At 40.9% G+C, this 25,618-nt stretch overlaps 1 protein-coding gene across 4 annotated transcripts in view; it reads right to left on the bottom strand.

Annotated features, from left to right (window-relative positions):
- Positions 1-25,618, bottom strand: part of fstl5 (follistatin-like 5) — a 168,471-nt gene that overhangs the window by 131,362 nt on the left and 11,491 nt on the right. For all 4 annotated transcript variants that reach the window (XM_044040724.1, XM_044040726.1, XM_044040725.1 and 1 more), the window contains exon 2: positions 945-1,086. In XM_044040724.1, the coding sequence (XP_043896659.1) occupies positions 945-1,086 (142 nt within the window). The remainder of the gene's footprint in view (positions 1-944; positions 1,087-25,618) is intronic.

Below are 25,618 nucleotides of genomic sequence, written 5' to 3'. Positions count from 1 at the left end.
CCTGGTGAAGGGGTACAGTTGATATCTGCAGTCCAATGCATCTCCCTGGATAAACAGTGTGAAAGGTCAGAATGTGTGTGACCATCACCAGCTCAATGCTGATACCATGCAGTGACTTTCTTGCCACTGTCTCCCTCCATCTCTGTTTCTAGTCATACCTAACCTGTACCCATACTGAACGACAACCATCTTTGCATTTCATTCCCATGTAGACGTGGGTTTAAATGCGATTTTTAGTAGGATGATGACAGATTGTCTGATGTAAAAAATAAGAAATTAAGCCCTTTCTTCTTGTCACAGCTAATTTTTAATCTTGGATTGAAGAGAGAGAATGAGAGGAGACTCTCTTACAAGCGAACAGACTTGCAAACGGGGCGCAAGGGAAATATGTACTGAAGGGCCACAACCCGACGAATGCCTCAAGACAAAAAGACGTTGCTTGATCCAAGTCACAGTCTGCCAAAACTGTCCGTTTCTTTCCCAGTCTGGCTCTAATTGATCCAGCTCCATTACTCTGGGGTTTTGGAGCCAATTCAGAGAGAAGTAAAACAAGAGTACGCTAGTTTAGAGGACAACATTAAATGCAGGGACGGAGACGACCAAACAAACAACATACGAACAATTCAGCTACGTCGTTTGTTTTACACGTGCGGCTAAAATGCCACATATTCATTTCATGCACAGCTCATTTTCATTGTTTCTCTGTTGTGCCTCACAATAATGTGATGTCCTCTTTGAAAAGACCGTCCCCTGGCACAGAGAGAGGGGGGAATAATGATTCATCAAGTGTTTACATTTTTTTTTTTCCAGTGGGCAGAAAAACAACCGCCACAGGAGAGTCATCTAATGCAGGAAGAAAGTGCCACTGTAATTAGTTTTATACTTGGCAAAAGCACACGGTTCTCTCGTTAAGGACAGTAAATGAAAAAGAAGGCGATCGATACCTTGTGTCGGAATCTCACGACTGGTCGATAGGGCGGCGATCCGAATCCCTCCTTGTTGGGTCTCCCGTCGGCGCTGAGCACAGCGAGCCCCAACAGCAAAATCGCCGCCGACCACCATCTGGACGTCTTCATTGGTCTTTTTCTATCAAAAACAACAAACAATAAAGGTGAGGAGGCTTCTCTGACAATACGGGAGGTTCAATTCCTGTTGGCCTAGACAATACATCAAGTCCACTGCAATTAGTGTAGACAATAGGCACCACAAACTGTCACGGGTTTAAACTAAAGCTATCAATATGCAGCGGGATTAGATCTACCTTTTGGATCAATTAAGGAGAAAGAGACAAGAGAAAGTCAAAATAAAGAAAACAAAAAGCCAATATGTTAAGGCAATTAGGAGAAATGTCTGAGTCAGGCATCTGAAGCAGCAGAGAGATTGCGTCTGAGACTGTTCCCCTACACCCTCGCAGCGATGCAGCCCAAACAAATTTATCTAAGGGAATGAGGAGAATTCACTTCTCCAACATAAGTGCATTTTCAATTATTCATCACGCTTTGTAAAAACGAGTTTGACCTTTGCGTGACATGAATTAAACAAAACCATTTTTTGTGGAGGGAGATTCCCTATGAAAATGTGCATGTCCCAGAAACCCTGACGAAAGTCAAGATACAGCGAATGCAGGAGGTACATTATGTGTTGCACGCACACTCTTATCTGCAATGCAATTGCTCCTTCTTATTTTTATCCACCCTCTCCATGCATCCATGCCCTTGGTTCTGTGTACAGCACACAACAAATCTTCCCGTTGTTACAAGCTGCTGTATAAATACATTTGACTCAGTTTGACTTGTTACATTTTCACAGGCAAACACCGAGCTGTACTTCCAACATCATCTCCATCCACCAGTTGCTTTCTTATCACCCTTCAGTGGAGCGAGATGACTGACAGCAGCACGGTGACCCCGCCTCTTTGTTCTGACAGAGTGACACTGAGTCAGACAACAATAGCACTGTTGTGGCACTTCTACGGGCCCACTTGCCCGTCACCGGAGGTCAGTAGGTTGTGCCAGCATGTCTGTGTAACACTGTGATGTGCTGGACAAACAGGGAACACTGAAACTTTATTTCCGTGACTTTATGGGAATTTTATTGCCTTCCTGCGCTGCTCGACACCTGGAGCGTCACTGAATATTTCCTGCTTTGAAATCCCATCCCTTTACTTTTAAAAGCATCTTTCGTGAACAGGTGTGAAGAGCCTGGTCTGTGCACTGAATGTTACTCATCCAGAAGGAGGTATATCTAGTACATCCAATTAGAAAAAGAAATATCAACAGCTGGATACATATAATTAGGCACTGGCTACAACTTGTTTGCCAATTTTGGAACTTTTTTTTGCTCAACCTTTACAGACACAGACATTTATAAATCAATATTCTTTGTCAAACTCTGAGACAACCTTGGCAGGAGCCGTGTTTCCACTGCAAAGTTCCAGTTTTTTGGGGGTTTTTTTCCCAAGGACCGAAAAAGTTTCCACAGCTGTGAAAGACCAGGGAAGATGAGGCATATTAATGTGAACAACCCACAGCCACAACAAGTTATTCCCCCCATAAAAGACGACCAACAACGTCACCATTGTTCACCACATAATTCACTCATTTATTCTTCCATAAATTATGAATGCGTGACCTTTATATCTATCGATTCTTTTCTTCCATAGCTGTCAGAGTGGCGGGTGATGTTCACCTGCCAGCTACATCACAGTAACAGTGATAAATAAAGGGATGGTATCCATCATGGGGCATTAAGATTTACAACAGGCTGTAAACCCCTCACTCATCATTACACCCTGTGCTCTCTCGTTAACTGGTCATCATTAACCGTATGCATTGGTACAACTTCATTTACAAATCCATACCTGGTTTGCTGCCAAATATTTTATCCTCCTACATGTTATGCAAACCGTGCAGTCATAGGCTGTGCTCATTGCCTTCATTGTTCCCTCAGTACATCCTGAGCTAGAGAGTAAAATGGCGGCCTTTTCCGCTCCCTCAAACTGGAATACACAACAGCATGAACTAAAGCTGTCCATCTTTAAGCCACTAGAGGATTTAAAAAAAGTATTTTAAGAGCACTAGGCAGAGACTCTTTGGAAACCTGTTCCTGTTCTTAGTGTGTTTATCTGCTTCTACTTGATACTTTATGCATTGTTGAACAGGTCTCTTTTGGTGAATGAGACTCTGGGTCTCAATGAGATTATCAGTATAAATAAAGGTTGAATTGTGGAGGTATAAAAGAAATAGAAGATAGAGGAAGGCACCAACATCGTCGGCGTGTTCATCAGCTGAGTGGTGAAACAGCAGAGCCTGAACAGACATCACATTAATTAATATCCAAATGTAACCACTTCATTATTAAACTGCGATGGTACTAAATAAAATGTAAGGCCGCCACAGTCGAGGTATTTTACAGCAACACGTAACAAAACGACAACAGCAGTAAAACATGAAAGAGATTCAAGCCATGCTGCAGTAAAGAGACGAGCTCCAGTAACAAAGCGGATTTAAAAACACCTGAGCTGCTGGACCTTAAATGGGAGGAGATTTTACGAGCTGTTGTGGAGATTGATCTTCTGAAATAAAACGCTGGAGCAAAACCAGGTCTATACAGCTCTTCAAGGTCCACCTAGAGGGTTCCTGTACAGTCACAACACCCCCCCCAGCTCTTGGTAAAGTCCAGAGTTACTGGTGCTAGTTTCAGCGGTGGAAAAGCCTCTAGAGTCACCTTAAATAGCTGGATTACTCACTAGCCCAACTACCAATGTATCCACTTCTCACAGTTGAATTCATAGAAACATAAAGTGGAAACTTCAAACAGAAAAGTAGAGGCAAAGGAAATTAAACTGAAATGTGAAGGCAATTAAGACGGTTGCTGCATGTAAACTAGGTCTTTAACATTTTTCCTTCATAACAAAGTCATTAGATGAAACATTTTACTATGTCAGTCCCTGACATTGCAATATGGAGGGTATTAATAGCCGGTTTATAATCCAGTGAGCAGTTTCTGACAAAGTCATTGTAAAAACACAGTTAATAATATCCTGCACACACACACATACACAGTTATTTTGTGCCGTGAGACACTAACAGGCTTATTCGCTGCCTCAGAGTGTGATCATATTCATATTCTGTGCATTTGTAAACTCTCCAGTTTCAGGTAGGAAACCTGCCCGCAGCTGCTGTTGCTCCACTTCTCTGCTGCACAGTGTTTGAGTCGCACTTGCTGGATTACCATATCTGCTGGCACAATCAATCAACTTCTCTGCAGCGCCCTAGTGTTAAATGGGTTATTAATGGACTAACTTTTGAGAGGATGCTGTGTCAGAGACAGAGACATATGCACCGTTTTTAAGAAGTTTAACCATGTCACACGACACAGCTTCTCACAGACGTTTGACTCATTATAATAAGTCACAGCTGCAATTATTTTCCAGTTCTACTTCGACTGACAAATAAATTACCAAACATCAAACTGCGAGTTTCTGAACTGCCAGCTACGCTGTAACGCAAGCATCTTTTCCTCAAAAAAGCTGTTCTTTTTTTGTGACTGTTGGTAAGGTAATTGTCCCGTCATTCAGTCCGTTTCTTTTCCTCATGTGCACCACTGCTCAACTGGCACAATGGCAATCTCCAATTTCAATTTCCAAAAATTTGAATGAATTTGTCTCCAGAGGGCAATTCAAGAAATGAAAGGGGGTTAGGGAGCTTTTTATTGGAACTTTGGCCACGGTTATGGAACGGAATCTGTCACTTTAAGGACTGGAAGAACCCCACAGGTCTGTGAACCTGCCAACTACCGGACTGGGACAACTCTGCAGGTGTGAAATCGAACTTGCTACCTAGTGGACGGGAACAATTTTACAGTTGTGAACAAAGCGACAAGTTCCTAAACAATGAGCAAGGGGGATTGGGTACCTTGGGGGGGACTCGAAACCGACAACCCTTCGGTCACAAGCCAGGTTCTCTTTCCGCTTGGCTATGTGCTGCACAATGAGATGGAAGCAATGTTTGCTTGGTCTGTGGTGCTGAGCTGAGTTGTTTCTGATGTTGCTAATTCCTTTTAAGACAATGATCTTAAGGCGTATTGTTGGAATAAATGCCAGTTAACACAGAAACCTTGTGTACAACTACACTACAGAAAATGTATCTGTAACAATTTTGTTTTAAATTGGTCACTGAAGTAGAGCTGTATGAACTGTTTTTATCCCAAATAACCACAGATAGCAGAGCAGAGGGTTGTGACCTCTGAAGACAGACTCTGGAAACCTTTCTCACTTTTTCTCTTCTAACACGTTGTAGCCCAAATGCTGAGAAATGACTTAGTAAATAAATCAATAATGGAAAAGAAATAATAATAATAACGATCATTAGATGCAGCGCTACACCTAAGCGACAAGAGCTGAACATTAAAATCACCATCAGGATTTACTACAGGTCTGCTGTGTGGGACTGAATTTGTTTTAGCTACAAGTTAGCAATTAATGGGCCACTGAATGCATTTCAATGTTAGAGAGAGGACCCCAACTTAAATCATCTCCTGCTAAACATGTCTAAGCATGCACAAGTCTGTGTGTGTGTGTGTAAGAGTGTGTATCAGCACTGTAAGTCTCACGTCTTATTTATTTGCCCTGGAAGCACAGCAGACAGTAATAAACAGTCCAGAAGCAGAGACGGTCCAGAAGTTTTCCTTGGACCCCCGAGGGAGTGCCATCATAACTCTAGCTCTAGGTTTTTAAGTCCCCCGGATCACGTCTAAGCTTCAGCATTGACTTTCAAATGAAGACTCCCCATTTCCCACTATGTACACAATGCATCATGTTTTGACAAGCTCATAGCCGCCACCGCCACCACTCTTGCCAACTCGCCCCATCAGTCTCATGCAGCAGATTTTTGTCATTCAATGCACGGAACAAGCATAACAACAGACGTCCATACAACACAGCATCTGTTAAAGATACCATGTGTCTCGCACAGCAAGGCATTAGCCAGTAATTTGTAATTTACTATCAGCTGTCACGCGTGTTTCGCGAGTCATAACTCTGGAAAATAGGAATGCATAATTAAAACTGCCGTTCATTTTCCTGATATTATTATGCACGATTTTCCCCCAAAACAGCCTCCAGGAATATCCCTCCCCCACATGGCTATTATACATTAAGTCTGCTTAGGCCAATTCTGACTTATTGCTGATAACTCTTCAATATACAGCGTTCTAATTACACTGAGCAGGTCTCAAATATAATTAAACAAAGCCCTTGAGCAATAAGAAAAATTAGAATGCGGCTGATGGTCCATCGGGAAATTCTGAGCAGAGGTTGCGTTCAGATTTTCCTGTCTATCATTTAGATGGACAGGGCTGTAAAAAAATATATATATATAGTTTAGTACCCTTTCAATGTGTGTCTATTTTTGTGTATTTTTTGGGTTTCTTTGAATGGTCACGGTTACCATTACACAACAAAAGTTCTGCACTGCATGAGAGGTGGCGGAACGGTTGGATTTCGACCAATTTCACTTCCTTTTCTTAGCCAAACAAGTTGGCACTGCACACATTAGTGCCCCGAGTAAGTCACCTGCCAATTTTGAAGCCTGTCAAGCGACCCGTTGTACTGTAACGCAATTATTTACAGTCAGACTTCCCTTGCATATACAGAGGGATGAGACAACAGTGTTTGAATTTCCTGATAAATATACAGAACAAAGCTACAAACGGGTGCATTTATGGGAGAACAGCTAGAGAAGTCAGAAAAGAGTGTTACAGTTTGGGCAGAAACTGAATACACAAGTGCTTTAAAATAGAAATCATTTGGTTTTGTAACTTTTTGCAATGGCATGATTCTACAGCAGCATAATCATGCAAACTAGCCGGACCAGACCATGCATTTTGCCATTTGAATTATCGAAAAACAAACCAAGAACCACGTTCTTTTTTGTATGCAACGTTTCTTGATTTGCTTGGGGACAAAAGGGAGTGAGCAGAGGAGTCTTCCATTTGTACATTTTTGGTTTTTTTTGCTGATTGCTGCAAAGACACATATCATTGTGTCTTTGTCTCGTGGTGATTTTACTTCCATTCTGAACACTGCCACGCTGGAATGTTTCTTCTGAAGTGACCTTGAACTTGATCCTTTAAAAGATGGGTTTTTGACAGTGCCACGTGTCAATTTCTTAAGATAATCCTAATACGTCAAAATGAAGGAAGAAGAAAATATTCAATTTCAACCCACAAGAACAAGAACACTACTTACTGGCAACACGAGCCACAACCAACACTGCTTGCTACTATTTCTTAAGAAAACTTTTAATTAATTTAATTTCTCACACAGAAAAAACTGTGCAATTACCCTGACATGTGTAGATATAAAAAAGAAATCATGGATAATTCTTCTCTTCCCTTTATAATAATAAGAATAGCAATGGGCACAGAAACCTAATATTAAACGGGCCACAGGGCAAAATTCTTAAGATAGTCGTGTCAATAAGCTCCGACATTCTGCTCTCTGTGGCTTCTGGAAAAATGAATATAGATTTCCCATTATTACTGCTATATTTATGTTAAAAGAGTCTGGACACATCTCTCTCATGCTGCAGCACCATTTTACACACACACACACACACAGGTCTCAGAAACAACAGCAGAGTGAAATAAGCTGTGCATGAGCCAATGCTGACAACACTTGCCACCACAAAGGCAACAAGTCTTTTGTATCGTGATCCAAAACAAGAGCAACCAGTCATAACATCTAAAAGAAGTCGTACTGCCACATGCTGCGAAAGAACTACCCAGCTCTTAGTTCATCTGTCGATGTGTTATGTTTGCCATGTACATATGAATGCTAATGTAAGGCCTCATAAATTCAACCTGGGGAAAAAAAAAAGCATCATCAGAACTGTCGCATTGGTTCCAGAGTAGAAGCAGCTTTGGTGATTTAGAGGCTGCAGCCAAATGAATGGATTAATAAAATAAATAACTTAAGGCTGGATAGAGTAAATTGATTTTACAATTCATATCAATCTTCATTTGAAAGATCTGATATTGATTCATAAAACCCTTGGATTGATCTTTTCGACATATGCCATTTCCCGTCTCATGTGACCGCAATACTCTTGCGTGACCACAGACAAACACTTCCACACACTGCTGTTCAGATGCGTTGGCTAGTCATTGAAATTTTATCATAATCACAATACGGCCTACTGCAATTGTCGCAATATTTCTTTTATGTGTTTAAATTATGTGTCGCATTTGAATTTTAGATACAAAAATATTGTCCTCTCCCCTGTACACATCATATTCTACAGACTGAAGAAAACATATTTGTTTCCTCACAGATCTGCACAAACATCACACAGTAATCATTTTAAATCTGTTATTCAAATTAAAATGAGAATAATGATGTCAAAATTACTATTTCCTCTCAAACCGCAAATCATTTTGCCATCGCAAAAATCAGTCAAAAATAATCGCAATGACATATTTATTCAAAGTCTTTCACCCCAGTCGGTGTCGTTAGTGCTTACCCGAAGAGAATAGTTTAGTTTAGTTTGTGTTCTCCATCATCACCGCGAAACAACACAACATCGCTGCCATATTCCTCTAATAAGCATCGATACACGCCCAGCCGCACTCACAGTGCCCTCTGCTGGACAACCTAGAAGCTACGTCAAACTATCTGATACAATACTAGGCTGTAATTTGAACTTGAATGAGTTTGAATGATGACTCATTACTATTTTAGAGTTGCACTGTATGGTCATGATAAATAAAGAAATAAATGCATGATGTTAATTACTTTTTTGCAGCATTAGTTCTGTGAAAATCTTTTCGATAATGAAACAATATGGAAGTATGGAAGTGAGATATCTCTAAATGAATCGATATTAAATCGAATCAGAAATTGAACTGAAACTGGACCTAAATATGACACATTTTATGTCTAACAGAGTTCAAATTTCTTTCTATTTTATTTCACAGCATTGAAAGTTTCCAATACAGTGCTGTGGCTGCACACTATTCAGCTCCCAGGTGTGAGTGGGGTAAACATCTATGAAGGAGAATGAGACACTGCTGGAAAACACACACAGTTGCTCAGTCAACTGCTGCCAAACAACCACTTACAACTTCCCAATTTGAGACTCAAGACTTCTCGAAGGTCACAGTGCTGTGTTGACAAAGACACTTGATCTTTATGACAATTACACTCATTTATCTACAGTAGAGGCTTCTCACAAATGTGGGATTTTAATTTTTGTTTGTCATCAAATCTCTCAAGAGCTTTGCACTCAGATTAATAAACACATAAACAAGACCGCACTCCTGCCACAATTTTTTTATGCAGGCAGAGAATAAAGTGATGACAGGTGCAATGCAAACAGCACAAAGGGTGATGGTAATTTAAAAATCAAAGTTTTGTTCGGTTCTGTCCTGCAGGGTCGACAATTTCCAACAACACTATTCCCTACATAATATTTTCTCCAGACTGTTTGAAATCTGTCATGTGAAATGACACTTGAGGCTTTTCTCCTCCCTTGGCAGCAACTTTTCAGCACTTTGGCAGATATGTTCTGTTTTCATTATGAGTGGAAAATGCAAAGGGAGAGTGCAAATAGGGGGAAAATACCCACTTTTTTCATTTGCTCACTGTTATTTATCTGCTCTGCTGAGCTTGCATGGGGTTTTTTCTGCAGTCACGGGGCTTCAAAGTCAGCCAGTGGAGATTTACATCAGGGAACACTACAGCACAATCAGAAATGCTGCAAAACTGAGCCCAAAGCTTCTACGTCTCACCCAGCTGTGCTGACGGAAGAGCTGTTCTCATCATTGTCAGTGGACTAAATTAAAACACAACAAACTCTCATGCAGCTCAAAATATCAAACACATTACCGAAAATAAGCATTCACCTTATTTACCACACTTGTGCAAGTTCTTCCCAGCACCAATAATGTATAAAATACCCATAAACAAGACCTGGGTAAGCAAAATAATCAATTGTTCGTATATTTTACTTGAAGTCAATATAAAACAATGAAAAGTAATTTATTTAAGGCGTTTGCATAAAATGGCAACAGGAGACTTTTAAGATATGTTTGAAAAAACTTAATTAATTTAATATAATAATGTAATTTGGTATAATTTAAGCAATAACAACAAAAGGGTAACATTCCCCAAAGATTTAATTTGCTCATAAATCTGCATGTTTGGCTTAAAACAATTAATTTGTTACTCTAAGGTGGATTTAACTCTAAGTTAACCAGACTAAAACATTTATTTATATATTTATACAATGAACGTTGTTGAATGTCTACTTAATTCACATAATATGTGTCTGTAGGGAACTCACCTGGTGACGTTCACCACTGTGACCATGTTTGCATATATCCGTGAGAAGCAGACGTTTCTGCCGGTTAGTGGTGATAATAAAGCTCATATTTGGACGATTTTTTTTTCTTAAATAAATAATAAGTAATTAATTATTTTTGAAAAGGAGGACACGAACAAACTCATGTCTATCTGCAGAGTAAAGCAGTAAACACGGAGGCACGGAAACATCCAAGTAAGACCAGCTGCAGGTGATTTTCAATCACAGAGCGGAAGTAACCGGAAGTAGACAAAATGGCGTTGAGATTTCCCCACGCAAAGCCCACTACTGCCCCCGCTGGTCAGAAGGTGAAATGACAATGGAGTAAAAGCTGCTATTTTCAGATAAATCTTTACTTCAGTGCATTCTAGAGTACACTGTAAAAGGTTTAGTCAGTATAAGTAAAGCAGGGATTATTTTAAAGTCCAGTGTGTTACATTGAAGATGGTTTTATTGGCATATGTAGATTTATAGACCAGCCACTTTATTAGGTACGACTGTTCGGCTGCTTCTTCACACAAATATATCCAAAAATCACAGGCGTGGAAAAACGCATCAATTTCAAGAAAGCAAGGGACTATTTCTCTCTTTATAGGGTGGATAACACATTAATATTCTGCAAGGTTTGTCTACTCCCTATTGTCACTTTTATACAATATTTTCAGATTTTCCTCTTGAATACTCAGAGTTTGTTGATTGCTGCTCTGAATATTTTTATTCAATACTACGTTTTTATGCTACAAAAAGTTACGATACTTGGTGTCTCTAATATCGTGACACAAAATATCACAATATGCCACTCATATGTCAATTTCTCCGCCCACTCTTACTAAATGGATTAGTGCCACGTATGATGATTTAATGTTTTTTACTCTTTTGATTTGTTTTATAGAAGTCTATAGTGAACTTCAGACTGTGTGACCTTTGTCACCTTCTCACACTCACCCTGCCAGGTCAATACAGGGAAAATGACTTTCTTCCTGGGCTCAGAAAATTAAAGGCACTTGCACATTGGACTGCAGAGCCCGGTTCAGCTCACGCTGCTCTGAATTCTGCTGTGTAAACCTATGATTCTCGGCCGAGGCATGTTAGAAATTATTCAAAATTTTCCATTAGGGCACTGGAGGGGAACTATAAATCAGCAAATAAACTGCCCTTCCTACCCCTCTCACTCTCTCTCTCTCTCTCTCTCTCCCTACCTCTCTCTCCACCTACTTCACAACAATACGCTTCGGCTGACACATCCCTGACCCCCTGTGGGCAGAACTCTTTAAGCACGCTCAGCAGTATTCCTGTGTACAGATCAATTTGGTTGGAGTAGTGCAGCTACCTCCCCGAGATAATCTGAAGAACACTGGAGCATCTGCTGCACGTTTGCTGCCTCCCTGCCGCAGCACGACTTATTTGGGCGGAGTTATCGTGGCATTTGCATGCACACGTGTCGCGATAACAGACTCGTCGAGTTCAAAGCACGTCCAAAACTACAGGTGACAACCCGCCACCCCCCAGCCCTTATTCTCCCCTGTGCAAATGTTGTAAAATGCCATATGAATCTTTAAAATGGAACAGTTCTCCACAAAAAAAGGGTTCAATCTGAATGTCATACATATAGTAGGCAATTCATGTTAAGCCCCTGCACGGTGCCTGTACTGTGTGAGTAATTTTCACGTTTCAAGTCCTTATGTCCTATACGACGACACTGTTACTATTTCGGTGCATAAAGGAAACATCAGCTGCCTCTCCGATGGCGTGCATAGAAATGAAACGCTTCAGGTTTGAAAGGGAACACGCTGCGAGCCGATTGCATCGGGTGGAGGAAAAAAAGGCCCTTCATTACAGGTTTTTATTTTCTCCCAGAGTAGCAAACTCTTACGACTCAAAGCGGGCCGTACTGCGCTGTATTTCCTTCTGCAAGAACTTGCAGTCAGCGAGTCAGTTAATAAATGGAAAGTGGGTTCATGAAAAGGGGCAGCACTTGCCTCGAGGTTAGAGGAGTTGGCTGGTGAAAGTGAGGTTGTATCTAGCTCAGAGAAATACAGCGTTTGAAGGGGCAGCAACCTCCCAACCCACAACCACCTCTCTGAAAACACTGCTGAGTTCCCCCCGCCGGGGAAACCCACCACTATCTATTGTAGAAGTACAAAGGGTACGAAAAATCAATAATCTGATATTTGACTCCAGATGTGGACTTGTTTAATAACATTTTTTTATTTTACACATTTAACATTTCCAAACACGGGCCTCATAACACGCTGCTATAAACTGAAGCAGCTACAATATATAGGCTATAAACCGGGGGGGAAAAATGTAAATTGAGCCATGTACTGGCTGTGAATCTTTTACAGGATCTAATTTTTTATTCACCTTTTAAGAATGAAGGCATAAAACATTTCCCCGGCTCACTCGCAGCGTCGATGCCAAAAAAGAACCCTCCCTTTCCAGAGCGTGTGAATCAAAGCTGCTGATTACAGCGCTGATAACAGCTCTGTGCCCGGCTCATTCATTAATGGAGATGCAAATTAAGATAAATGTGATCATGTTAATTTCCAGAACAAATGCCAGCATGTCAACAAAATAAATCACTCACAGCCCAACTTTCAGTGATTCAGTCTGTGTGGGGCGAACGTTAGTGTAAACATAGCATTTTCATTGTTTAACATTTAATTATTAAGACGAGGACAAAGTCACATGCTAAAAAAAGGCTTTATCATCAATTAATGTTACAAAAACACTGTAGTTGTGAGACATGTAAGATACAATAATTACACATCATGTGTTTACAGCAGCCCAAAATAGACAAATGTATCGTATTTTGAGATTTAACGTTAACTGGAGGACAAATGGAGAAGAAGAGTGCGCGATATTAAGCTGCAACATGCAACTTGCCTCCATAAATGTACCTTTTATTTCTCTTTCAATATACAATCAAAACTCAAAGTTCACTTACAGCAGGAGCTTTCACCTGCATCATTTAAGGCACTTTTTTTCTGCTCGACAGTTCTAGCACAAACAAAATCACTTCACTTGTCTCTAAAGGCAGATTCAGTACAAACAAATCCAAAAAAGGGGCAAGGCAAAGGCAGAAGTCAGTAACCAGGCGATAGTAAACAGATCACAGCTTATATACACATGAGGTGGGCGGAGGCAACGAGACACAGGTGAATCTAACGAGGGCGGGGCAGACAATCAACACACAGGGGCACAGGAAGTGAAGCAATCTGAAACGAGAGGAGAGGTAAGTTTCAAAATAAAACAGGAAACATGAAACGTGAGAGAAACAAAAAACAACTCAACTCCTCTGTTCAATATTGAAGAGATTTACGCATGTTTTCAGGGATTTTCAGGTGTTTTCAACTGATCTACAGTTCATTCGGCATTGTTCCGTTTGATTCTTCCAGTGACGACACTCTCTGACCAATCAGTGGCCGACAGTCTGTCCACGTCACATTTTAGTATCGGCTCAGCTCACTTGGAAGCTCACCAGCGCAGGTGCCAAAAACCAAGTAGAGCCGAGTCGTGCTAGAACTGTGTAGTGGAAAAACACCAATATTTTTAATATCATAATTCACCATAATGACTTTTTTTCCCCTCATGGATGAGGAACGTTGAATATGTTGAAAAAGCCCCAGAAAAGGCCAGTCGTGACAATGACTTAGAGCTGCTGTTGTCAAACCATTTCTAAGGTCATGAATTATCTTTGATGCAAGAAAAAAGAAAGAAAGAAATAGATGCGTGTAAAGGTCACCTTTAGCAGTGACAGATATTGTTTTGCTACTTTCTAGTTTGGTGCTTTATCACTGGGTTTTACTGCTGTGCTGTAAAGCATAAACACAGACACCGCCTCCTTTGTTTTTTGGCAACAACTTGGCAGCGACATAATCACCACTGTAGAGTTTTAATGCCGCACTGCCAGGGATCACTTGTCTATTAAATTTTCTAGGCGTCGTTCTCCTCTGACGTTTTTGTTGATGAGGCTGAAATTTCCTCCCGCTTGTATACGACGGACTCAGCTGCTGCGATGCTGCCTCTGCTTGTGAAAACTGCCCCGTCCTTCTGTTTATTCCAGACTGTTCCAGCAGCTGGAGCGATAAACACGTTACCAACCGTGTGCCACAGGGTTTTTCTTGGGAAACAAAACAAAAAAAATATCTACAAAACCCAGGTGATTAGAGGCTTATGTGTGAAAGCTGTCATGATTGGGATATTCTTAGATTATTCCATGACACTGGCTGGGATTAAAAATAAAACATTTCCATTTCCTGGGAAAACAATTAATAATCTGTTATTTAGATAAGAAGATTATATCCTTTGGTGTATTTTCATCATTTAACAAACAGTTCCCAGGCTCAGTGGAACACCACAACATAAGGACTATTATTAGGCTGTTTTTTGTGTGAATACCAGTAATATATCTTTGAAAAAGTTATTGTGGCACAGGTACATGTTGAATTTCAATGAATCCACATGGTTGCTGCTGAAGTAGAACCTGTGGAGCGTGACGACTGTGTGAGGCCGGAACTTTAATCCTTAACTGACACAGAATTAAATTTCTATTCATGTCAGTTTTTTTATTGATTTCAGTTTCTGATGTAACGCATCTACATCAGCGCGGCCCCCTCGTTCAGGAGGCTGTGGCACCAGACGCAGTCTGACACAAACACACTTATTTTATAATCACCAGCCATTCGTCCTGTATATGACGCAGTGACAGATGTTTGGGTGAGAGCACGTGCAGCATCTCTCTGAAATGAGAGCTGGTTTCTCTGCAGACGTCCAGCTGTGTTGGCAGCTGTGCCCGCTGACGGACAGCATGGATACTGCATCGTGTGCAGCTTCTAATTGTCCTGCGATTGCGATACATTTCCATCCATCCATCCATCCATTTACTACCTCTTTTATCCTCGCGGAGGGGGGGGAGGAGGGTCACACCCTGGACAGATGGCCAGTCCATCGCAGGACAAACAATCATTCACTCTCACATTCACACCCACAGTCAATTTAGAGCAGGGCTCTTAAACTTAAATGACCTGGGGGCCATTGAGTGTCTAGTCTGACCAATAGGCGGCTGGAATTTCAAAATAAAAGTGTTGACTTGTAATTGTGATGCAAAATTTATCTCCGTATAAAAAAGTATACATCACATACAGGGCCACAGGAAATGGATCAGAGGGCCACAAGTTTGAGACCGCTGGTCTGTATCAAGGGTCTTAAACTCAAATGACCTGAGGGCCACTGAGCATCTAGTCTGGCCAGTAGGGGGTGGTCAAGTTAAAAACTTTACAAGATTACAAGATCCCAATTTATCAACAACGTCTTCTTTTCTCACATGTGTAGATGCTGTTGCTCTTCTGCTTCTAAACTTAAAAAGCATCTCTTTGGGCTGCAAGAAACACGCGAGTGCAAAATTGAGCCCTCCATAAACCAAAGTCCTTGCGAAAAAATACTTATTCTACTTATTCTCAGGCTCCAAAAACTACACAAAGATGGGTAGCATATTCATTTACTGCCAAAAAAGTAAAATCACAGGTAAGAAATTAACAACTCCGACCGTCCCCATAGGAGCGTGTCCTGGAATAGCATCCCTAAGGTATACGTGCATGTCCCTTGTTGTCATGGTTACAATAGTCACAGTGAAAAGAAATTATTATCTATTGTTTACCTACGGTGTGGACGCATTCAACCAGTCGCCGAGTTTGTCACTCGGTATAGCGTGTGATCTGTTTTCTCACTCCTGTCATCGTGTGACTGTGCCTGCAGGAGGTCACCTCACAAATCTGTCACTGTCATCACCAGACAAAAGAGATGCTAATAGCACGGTAATTTGGGAAAAATGTGGAAGAAATACAATTCTTTCCTTCCTTCCTCTCATCTCAGGGGAGAACATTTCAAAAAGGGTGTATTTTTCTTCTTCTCTTTTCTTGTGGAGCTCATTTCAAGTCCAAATACAATCTAAATGTGAACAGGCCATGAAATGCTGCGGCTCAAACCTGAGACACGTCCTCAATCATCCCTCAGATATTCAGGATCATAAGCAAATAAGAGACACTCGAGCCGCGCCCCCGTGTTCTCGTGTGATCGCCGTGACATTTCGAAAAAATGACCTGTAAACGCGACTCTGTCTAATTCACAAAGCTAATTAATTCCCTTGTTTTTATTTACATACTTAATGTCGCCGTAAACGTCTCCATAGAAGAGTGTTGAATATCCGCTCCGTACTGCTTTTGTCAAGATGTAAAAATGCTGTTATTTATATGCAGATTTATGCATTGAGGTGCTTCTAAAGCAGGTAAGGAGATCAAACAATCTGCAGTTTTACTCTGAAATATGACAGACAGTCACACAGGGGTGTCAGACCTCTCCTAAACCCAGATTTACTCATAAAGTCCAGAGCTTTCTGAGATATATCTAGGTATTTAATGTGCGCACAGGAAATAATAATAATAAAAAAAGTAATCCAGACGGAATAAAAGTTACTTCTCCAAGTTGGGAAAGTGATAGAAGAGGGAAATAAATGCTTCTGGGAGGCAGCTCTAGTTTTTCACCGTCGAGCAGCAGGAGCTGTTTGGGCTCGCTACGAGGCGGCCATTCGTCATCCTGGATCTGTACTTAAACTTGATGGTTTCATGTGAGGAAAAAAGCGGCCCCTCGCTCAAATAGGTTGAAAAGTATTGTTATGTTCAAGGTGCATCCTCGCCAGGTCCGAGCCGCAATTTGATCTCAGTGTTATACCTGCCTTCGTCTACACAGTTCAAACAGCGGCGTGAATGTGTCACCAATTCTGATTGTGTTAAATTCATAAACTAAAAGTTTAATATTAAGAGTTGAACTGACTCCTTCACTGTTACTTTAACACTGTGTACAATGCGCCGCAGCAGTGTCTGTGTTTCCCCCCCCGAATAATAAATGTAAAGAATTAAGTTTACTCTGTCTGAAAACCTCCGAGGTGCATCAGTATTTACACAGCAATAAGGTCGGCGGGACACAATCTTATTTATTTAAAGGCAGAGATAGAGCCAAGCAGGAGTCTTAGTGTCCCACATCACCAAGCCGGGGTATTCATTTCAAACATGGGGTGATTTTCAAACTGCAGGATGCTCATGCGTTGCAGGAACAGTGCGATCTCACAGCCACGCCGCTGCTGCCTCCTCCTTCTCCTCTTTCCCTGTTTTGCCACTGGAAAAGAACTAGTTTACTGATGCTTCTGCTGCGATAAGTTACATCCATAAACATTTGGTCCAGTAACCCGTCCAGGAATAAGGTGAAAACAAGAAACTGCTCTAAAAACTCCACATGAAGGTTTGGACTGTCGGAGAACCTGGAGAAATCCATGCACACATGCCTCTGCATGTGGAAAGCTGAGTCTTCTTGCTGCAAAGGCAGGAGCGTTAACCACGACAATGTAATCAGTGCAGGTCAACGCAATCACCAAGCAAGACACCGCAGGAGGGAAAGACGAACAGAAAACAAGGCAACAAAACAGGACAAAATACGACACCCTTAAATGCAAGACAAAGAAGAAAACTAACCAAATCCTAATGAAAGCCAAAAACAGCCTAAAAGCTCAAATAAATCAAAGCACACCAAGTCTTTGGTGAAGTTCGTCCTGCATTTGAGGACAGTTTCACAGCTCACTGTGTTATTTAGCTCCACATTAATCTGCTCCACTGTCGCTCCTCCATTGCACCATTTTAATTCCAATGCTGTTGTTGTTGTTTTTATTGTTCTTAGGTTGCCTTTTACTTTACTTATTAAACTACTGGAGGCTGAGACCTCATGGTCCTTACGTGTTGAAGCTCCTTGATCGTGGAGCAGGTCATTGACATCTGTCAGGATTGCTTCATCCAAAGCGTATTTTCACACGTTTCCTCCGGTGTTTGATCTAATCTGAAATATTGAGTTTTTCATCGAGACCTTTTTTCATCACCACTTTCATTTCACTTTTGTTTTTTTAGCCTTTTTATTGAACTTACTTTCAGGTCAGAAATGACCACTGTAGGAAATGAATGAGTAAAACCTTTTTATTATTCAACACACACAGAAACAGTCTCCTTCTCAGTGACACATCCATTGAAAAAACTCCAGTGTTTTTCAACGGTGAGGGGCTTCGTCTTTTCGCAGTTACACAAAAGACACATTTCTGTCATTGTGTGTCTTAAATGTTCTTCTGTAAATCCTCATGTGTCACGGGCTAATTGCATGAACCTCCATGTCACACTGAGGGAGTCTTCTTTGGCCTTAAAACTTGCTTTTGTGTGAGCGTTTTGCAAAACATGTAACTGATATCATTCTCTTTCAGGCGTGTGAAGCCACGACATTATTTTCTTAAATACCAAGACAAAATCAAGTCTAACTGTCCAGGAGATTTTCTCAGTTTTCACCATTTAAATGAAACTCCTTCCTAACTTATGCCTCACTACAAAGCTTTGGCACCATTACCATCCATCTATCCATCCGTCTATCCATCCGTCTTCTACCGCTTCATCCTCCACATCGTGGGAGGTGCTGGTTCCAATCCAGTCAATTTAGAGTGACACAGCGAGGGTTCGCAGCAAAGACCCGCGATCCGGTCAGAACAAGGGTCTTTCTCCTAGAGTGTGCATGTTCTCTCCCCATGTACGCGTGGGTTCTCCGGGTTCTCCGGTTTCCTCACACAGTCCAAACACGTGCAACATAAGAGTGAGAGTGGGTAGTTGTTTGAAGTCTGAAGTCCTCACGCTCTCTCGTGTGAGGTGGTCCTATTTTGGCTTAGTTTGTTGCTTGGCCAATCCTGTAAGCGTCCAATGCCAAGTCTATCTGGATTTCCATTTGTGGCGTTGATTGGCTTAATTATGATCAGTGTTCCTGACTGAACTGCAGATTTTCTTGTAAACGACTTGCGAAGACGCCATCGTTTCCCCCTGATTTGCAGATCTAATCTGTTTTTCTCCAACGCTGAGACAAAGTAGCTCGAGCATAAAAGAGTCTTTTATGCACATTAATAAAATGTTATTTCATCGCATGCTGTTTAATTCTTTTGTTAAATATTGTTTCGGTAACGCAGGCCTTTAGGTTTCAGTGTGTTTAACAGATTTTCATTGCGATGCTGAACTGCGTCCTCATTATCCACTGTTTAGATGCATTTAACCCCCCGTCGCTCCACCGGGGCTGATCACTGGCCGTAGACGAAGAACTGTGCTCGTTTCCTGCACCTGTGGGGTGTGACTGGGTGTTATGAAGCGTGGCATTGTTTTTTTGTGCTCAGTCAAGCCTTTCTGCACGAGTGGAGCTTTTTTAAATGGTGTTTACTACGAAGCATCTCGCATCAGAGACATGATGAACAAATTAGCAGATGTAATTAAACACATTTGCCTATTGTTTTATGTGCGGCATTCATTTTCAGATCAATTTCAAATGGGCCTCCAGTGTGGCACGGAGCGAGCCGTTACTCTGCATAATGACAGCAGTATTTCTTGCTTGGCCCCAAATCAACTGGCAAGTCAACTAATAATTTTCAAACAAAACGGGCAAGTGGAGGAGCAATGGACGCGAAACTCCGCCTTTGTTTATCAAGTCTCACCACGTGTGTTTTTCCCCAGGATAAACACGGAATTTACTACTTTCATTTTAATGGAGAACATTGATTGTAACTTTTTATTTTCCATATAAAAGGTAAACGCACAACGTGTCTCTGTGTTTGCACTTCAGTTGCTGGCCTTGACCGTGACTACACAACCTTCAGCCTTCTGCCTGTGGAATAGTATTTTTATTCTTACTGAGTCACAAAAATCACTATATTTATTTACCCGCAACGTGCAATACTTCTCTAGCCTTCATTCAGTGTATATAATGTCCTTTTTTCTGTTTTACTTTCTTTAATCGCTTGCTTGCCTCTAATTTTGTCCGTCTTAAATGTTTTTGCTGCTCTGATAAGTGAATTTCCCGTTTGAGGGATAAATAAAGTTTATCTTATCTTATCTTATGTCTACAATACATGCACTGAGTTGCTGCCCCATGATTGGCTGATTAGATATTTGTGTACACAACCAATTGTACTTTTCATATCAACCTTGGGGTGGAACCTTCAGGGAACGTTCCCAGAACGTCCTGGGAACCAAACATTTCATTCTAAATGATCATCATTCATATAAACGGTCGAGCCGATCATGTCTCTCTGGAGAGTGGACAGCGAGGAGACGAGGAGACATGTTTGTTTACTGCTAAAGTGGAAGTGAAGCTTCTTCTTCTTCTTCTTCTTCTTCTTCTTCTGCATGTGGCAAAACAGTCAACTCGGACTGAACGCACACGCCAACGATCATCATGTAAACATAGCTAATGACAGTGGAAGGATCGCTGGTCAAACGATCTCGAGCTGGTGGATTAAAGAGAATGTGCTCGATCAATGTTTATTGTGAGCTTTGCAACACAGGACACGCAGATATCCCACGATAGGTTAAGTCAAAGATAACGTATTCTTCCACATCCATCGTCTACCGCTTCATCCTCCACATGAGGCTCACAGTGGGCTGCAGTCAATCCCAGCTGACACAGGGTGAGAGACGGGGAACACGCTGGACAAGACGGCAGGCCATCGCAGGGCAGACACAAACCTGTATCCAGTTAACCCCCCACACACACACACACACACACACATACAGACTCTGCACAGAAAGGCCCTCGGTCCAACTGGGATTCAATCCCGCAACCTTCTGGCTCAACCTATTCTTGATGTGTTGAACTGAATTCAACATCCAGCTCAGAGGTTTGCCTCATTACCCGAGGTGAAGAGGATTTTGACATGGGTGACACGCAAGGAGGAGAGAGGGAGAGAGAGAGAGAGAGAGAGAGAGAGAGAGAGAGAGAGAGAGAGAGAGGGAGAGAGAGGGAGAGAGAGAGCACCACCTGAAACCAGAGTCCAGTGGCAGGTTTATACAGGACAGCAGTTTAAGGCTTAGTGTAATCACATTTTATGGCTTTGGATTGATATCTGAGTGAAACAGATAACCGGTTTGTGAAATGGGATGGAGGGGGACGTGTGTGTGTGTGTGTGTGTGTGTGGGGGTTAATGAATTATGCGTCACAATATGCCAACAAATTTAAACTTGGGGCAATCTCCTTCTTTATCTGTTATCTGGTGCACACTGCTGTTATCTGCCTGCCATTGTGGAGATGTGCATCCTCTTCTAATGAGTCTGGAGAGAGAGAGAGAGGGGGAAATGTGTGCAGTCTAGTAAAAAAGTGAGGGTTCACAGATCCCAAGAAATCGACACTAATGATTTAATGAGTCAGTGAACTCTGAGTCTGGTGAATTTAGCGAGTGAAATATGACTGAGAGTAAAAATCCTGGTTCCCTGGTTTTGTCTCTTTTCTCCGGGGTCTAATGTGTTGAGTGTTCAGAGATGCTCATCCTCATACCTCTCTTTGAAATTCCTGTTATCATGCTATCATTTCAAAACAGTCTCATCTGACCACTGACATTTTCTCCAGAGAAAACTGCTGCTCACTGGATATTTTCTCTGTAAACTCCAGAGATTTGTGTGAAAATCCCAGTGGATCAGCTATTTCTGAAACACTCAGAGCGGCCTGTGCGACGGCCACACTCAAAGACACTTAAGTCACCTTCCTCTGCCTCGTTCTGGGGCCTCGTTTACGCTTCCATAACTTAGCCTGAGGGTCTCAAAGTCAAATGACCTCGGGGCCACTGAACTGTCTAGTCTGGTCAGGAAGTGTAAAAATGTCAAATAGTTTTGGCAAAAATCATCTGTTTAGTAGAGGTGAGGAAAGTTATATCATAAAAATTAAATCTGGTTCAGTAGTTCACAGAATTTATCCATAGTTCACATAAAAAAAAGGTATTTATGACCCAAAATGAATCTGTAAATAAACAAACAGTTTATAGAATACAGACAGAATATAAGACTACATATATATATATATGTATATACATATTTGCTAGCAATATTATTATTATAATAGTAATAAGACATTTGTTTGTAATCATTGCTTTATTAAATGTATTACACTCAAAATTAAATTACATGTTTTAATTACAGTTATCCTCGTCATTATTTGCTAAGTTTTCTATTTATTTCTCTGTTTTTGTGCATCATAAATGTGTTTTTATTGTGAAGTCTACATCACTTCATAACAAAAACAAGCACTTTTACTTTGCAATTCTGTCTAATATTATAATAACTATCTTAGATTTCCCACCCACTACTAAATAGTTGTTTTTTTTCCACTTTTCTTCTCTAGACCCGCCCCCTCTTGACCAGACTAGATGCTCATTGGCCCCCAGGTCATTTGAGTCTGACACCCCTGCTCTAGAGGATCAGTACCTGGTTGTGTTACTGTAAATAATCATGTAAGTGTCATGTGTAGAGGACCAATGATCCAGTAAACCTCAGTAAAATAAAACCGTATTTATTGTTCATAATTTGTTGTTTATAGGTTATTATGCTATTATTTTACTGGCCAAAATTGTGCCTTATGTGGCCCCTAAACTAACATGACTTTGACGCCCCCGGGTTAAACCCAGCAACAACAGATCCAGCTTCATAAGACTGAAATCCTGATTATGCTGAATTCTGACTTAAAGAAACACAAACAAAACAGAGCATTTCTTGCCCCTTTAATAACAAACGACGTGAGTCTAACTATGTTACAGCGCCTCCTACTGAATCCCCGGTGTCCTGCAGTTAAACTTTTACCACTAAAGGAAATCTCACAAATACTGGCAGCATATTTGTTGGGTCATCTGTGCTCAGATTATATTTATCTCTGCTTTTATACACACACGACTGCCACTCACCTCTAATTAAGTCCTGATACACACACGTGTGATATTTGACATTGTTTTGGTTAATATTTAGTGCATGTGTGACGATGTGAGGCGACGGTTTGGATGAGGGAGAAGTTCTTCTTCTACGCAGGCCGTGAATGCAAAAACCCTGCAGCTGAATAACTTTTGAAAGTTAATCTGCTATAAATCCTGGCAGGCAGTACAAATCTGGGCAAAGAAACTTTTTTGAAATCAAACACAGAATTTCAATGATCCTCGACGCTCGGAAGAAAGACGGAGCTTCAGCAGAAGCAGAAGAGAGAAGAGAAAAAAGGCGTGTATTTGCATTTAGAGAACACCAGTATCTCATGTAATTATTCCCTGACTTTTATTCTGTATGTGGGAAATAAAAAAAGACTTGTGTTGGAATCATAAAGACGTCAGCGACGTGCGCGCAAACACCGAGACAAAGAAGCATTAAGAAAGAAAGTTGAGGTGAACCAGAGTTCAGCCGGTCAATCAGTGGAACGTTAACGAGCCGCGGATGTGTTTCTAAGTTAGGAGACGGCTTTGTTCTCAGCAGGACTGTGCGTGTTGTTCTTATGGTCTGTGGGCTTTCAGTGAATCGCAGGAGGAGCCTCAGGGATCCTGCAGAGAAACAAAGAAATGACTTTGTGAACTCACAAAGTCCGGTTTTTTATCTTCTCATTTGTCTTATTGGGCCGTGAGTTATGCAAAGGTTTTGTATAGTTTTTGGCTTTTTATACATGAAAACGCTAAAATGAAATCATCTCTTGTGTTTTCAGTACAAGTCATTTGTTACCGTACTTTTGTACCCGTACGTTACACGAGTATCATTATTTGGTGAGACTTTGTACTTTGACTCTACTACATTTTGTGTAGTCCTTATTAGACTTTCAACTATACTAACTATACTGATATTGAATATCGCGTACCCTGGTATACGCGTGCGTCAGCGTCCTGCAGTACCCCCACTTCACCATCGGGTGGTGGTACACGTCTGGACGCTTTCCTACCAAAAGAAGAGGAGAACGATGCTGCAGCTCCCTCGGACAATACTGAGAAAACAACGATGTCGTGCTCCACGTCTTCTTTTCCATTTTTGTCACAGCGCCACACTCAGGCCTGGCGTATGTACTACAGCATTAGAGTCGTTTTGGGATGTGCTCAAAGACCTTTCCTGGAACAAGGCCATGTTTACGGGAAATGACGAGAAAAACAAATTAAAACGAGAAAGATGGTGCAGGGAGAGTCTAGTTTCTCTGTCACTGAGGAAATGTACATTTTTAAAGTTGAAGTATTTGACATTGTTTACTACTATATACTGATTATAAGGATTATCTGATGACTAAATGAACAGCGTATTTTGTAATCTGCCAGCCTTTATTTGGACAGGACAGAATAACTCAGCCACGGTAACTTATTTTGCCTTTTTTTTTTTTCAGGTATCCCTGGTAATCCTTTTGATTTTTTTATTATTTTTTTTTTTAAGCTACTTTTAGGGTTTTGCGGGACTAGTTAAGCTTTGCTTCTCCCGCATTCCCTTTCGGTTATGTATATTGTGTGAACTGCACTGTTATGTGATGAGTGATCTAAATGTCATGAAATAAATAAATAAATAAATAAATAAATAAATAAATAAATAAATAAATAAATAAAATAAAATAGCATTAAACACAAGGAAAATGACCGCATCACTTTTTCCAGTGTCAGTTATTCATTTCATTTTTGATTTATCTCCTTCGGTCAATTTAAATCCGGTGGGATTTTAATCTTTGCCAAAGAACAGGATGTGACTTGTTCTAACCTCGATGTTTTGCTGTCGTGTTTATTGTTGTATTTATTTACTGCACCGCGTTTAACTCTCGTCGACATATAGAGTTAATGTTTTGAACCAAGACACGAAACCACTGGTTGAACGAGTTCATAACGTTGTAAATTTGAACTCACGTTAAAGAAATTCCTTCACAGATGGACAAACAGCGACGATGTGAGTGAAAGCCTCACAAACCCGACTAAACGGACCTTGTAATGAAAACATTAACTGTTGTCGAGTTATTGAGTGGTTTTGTTATTGAAAATTCTGATATAAAAACTTTTAAAAGTATTATTTAACCTCTTAAAACATTAAATAGCCTGGTTTTATGTTATTCTGCTGTTCGACTGCTTTTATTACTCACAGTTTTTCTGTTTTATCTGTTGTTATTTCTTTGTTTTACTCTATGGAACGCAACTTTGTATTTGAGAACTTTGTTTTGAAAAGTACAATCAAATAAAGTTATTACTGCTGTTATTATCTTTTTCTTCTTCGTTCTGTCAGGATGTTTGTGTACATCTTGATATTTACTGAAATTAAAGCTGATAAAAGTAACTCGTTGGATCTTCTGGGGCCTAAAGGCTGCGAGCTCTTGTAAAGAGGCTCTGGGCCTTCTTAAAACATATCACATGTCTTTGATCCACCCAGGCAGTCGTCTATGAA

The sequence above is a fragment of the Solea senegalensis genome, linkage group LG12 (assembly GCF_019176455.1).
Source record: "Solea senegalensis isolate Sse05_10M linkage group LG12, IFAPA_SoseM_1, whole genome shotgun sequence".
Lineage (NCBI taxonomy): Eukaryota > Metazoa > Chordata > Actinopteri > Pleuronectiformes > Soleidae > Solea > Solea senegalensis.
The sequence above is the reverse complement of the archived record's forward strand: the minus strand, read 5'-3'. Positions and strand labels throughout refer to the sequence as shown.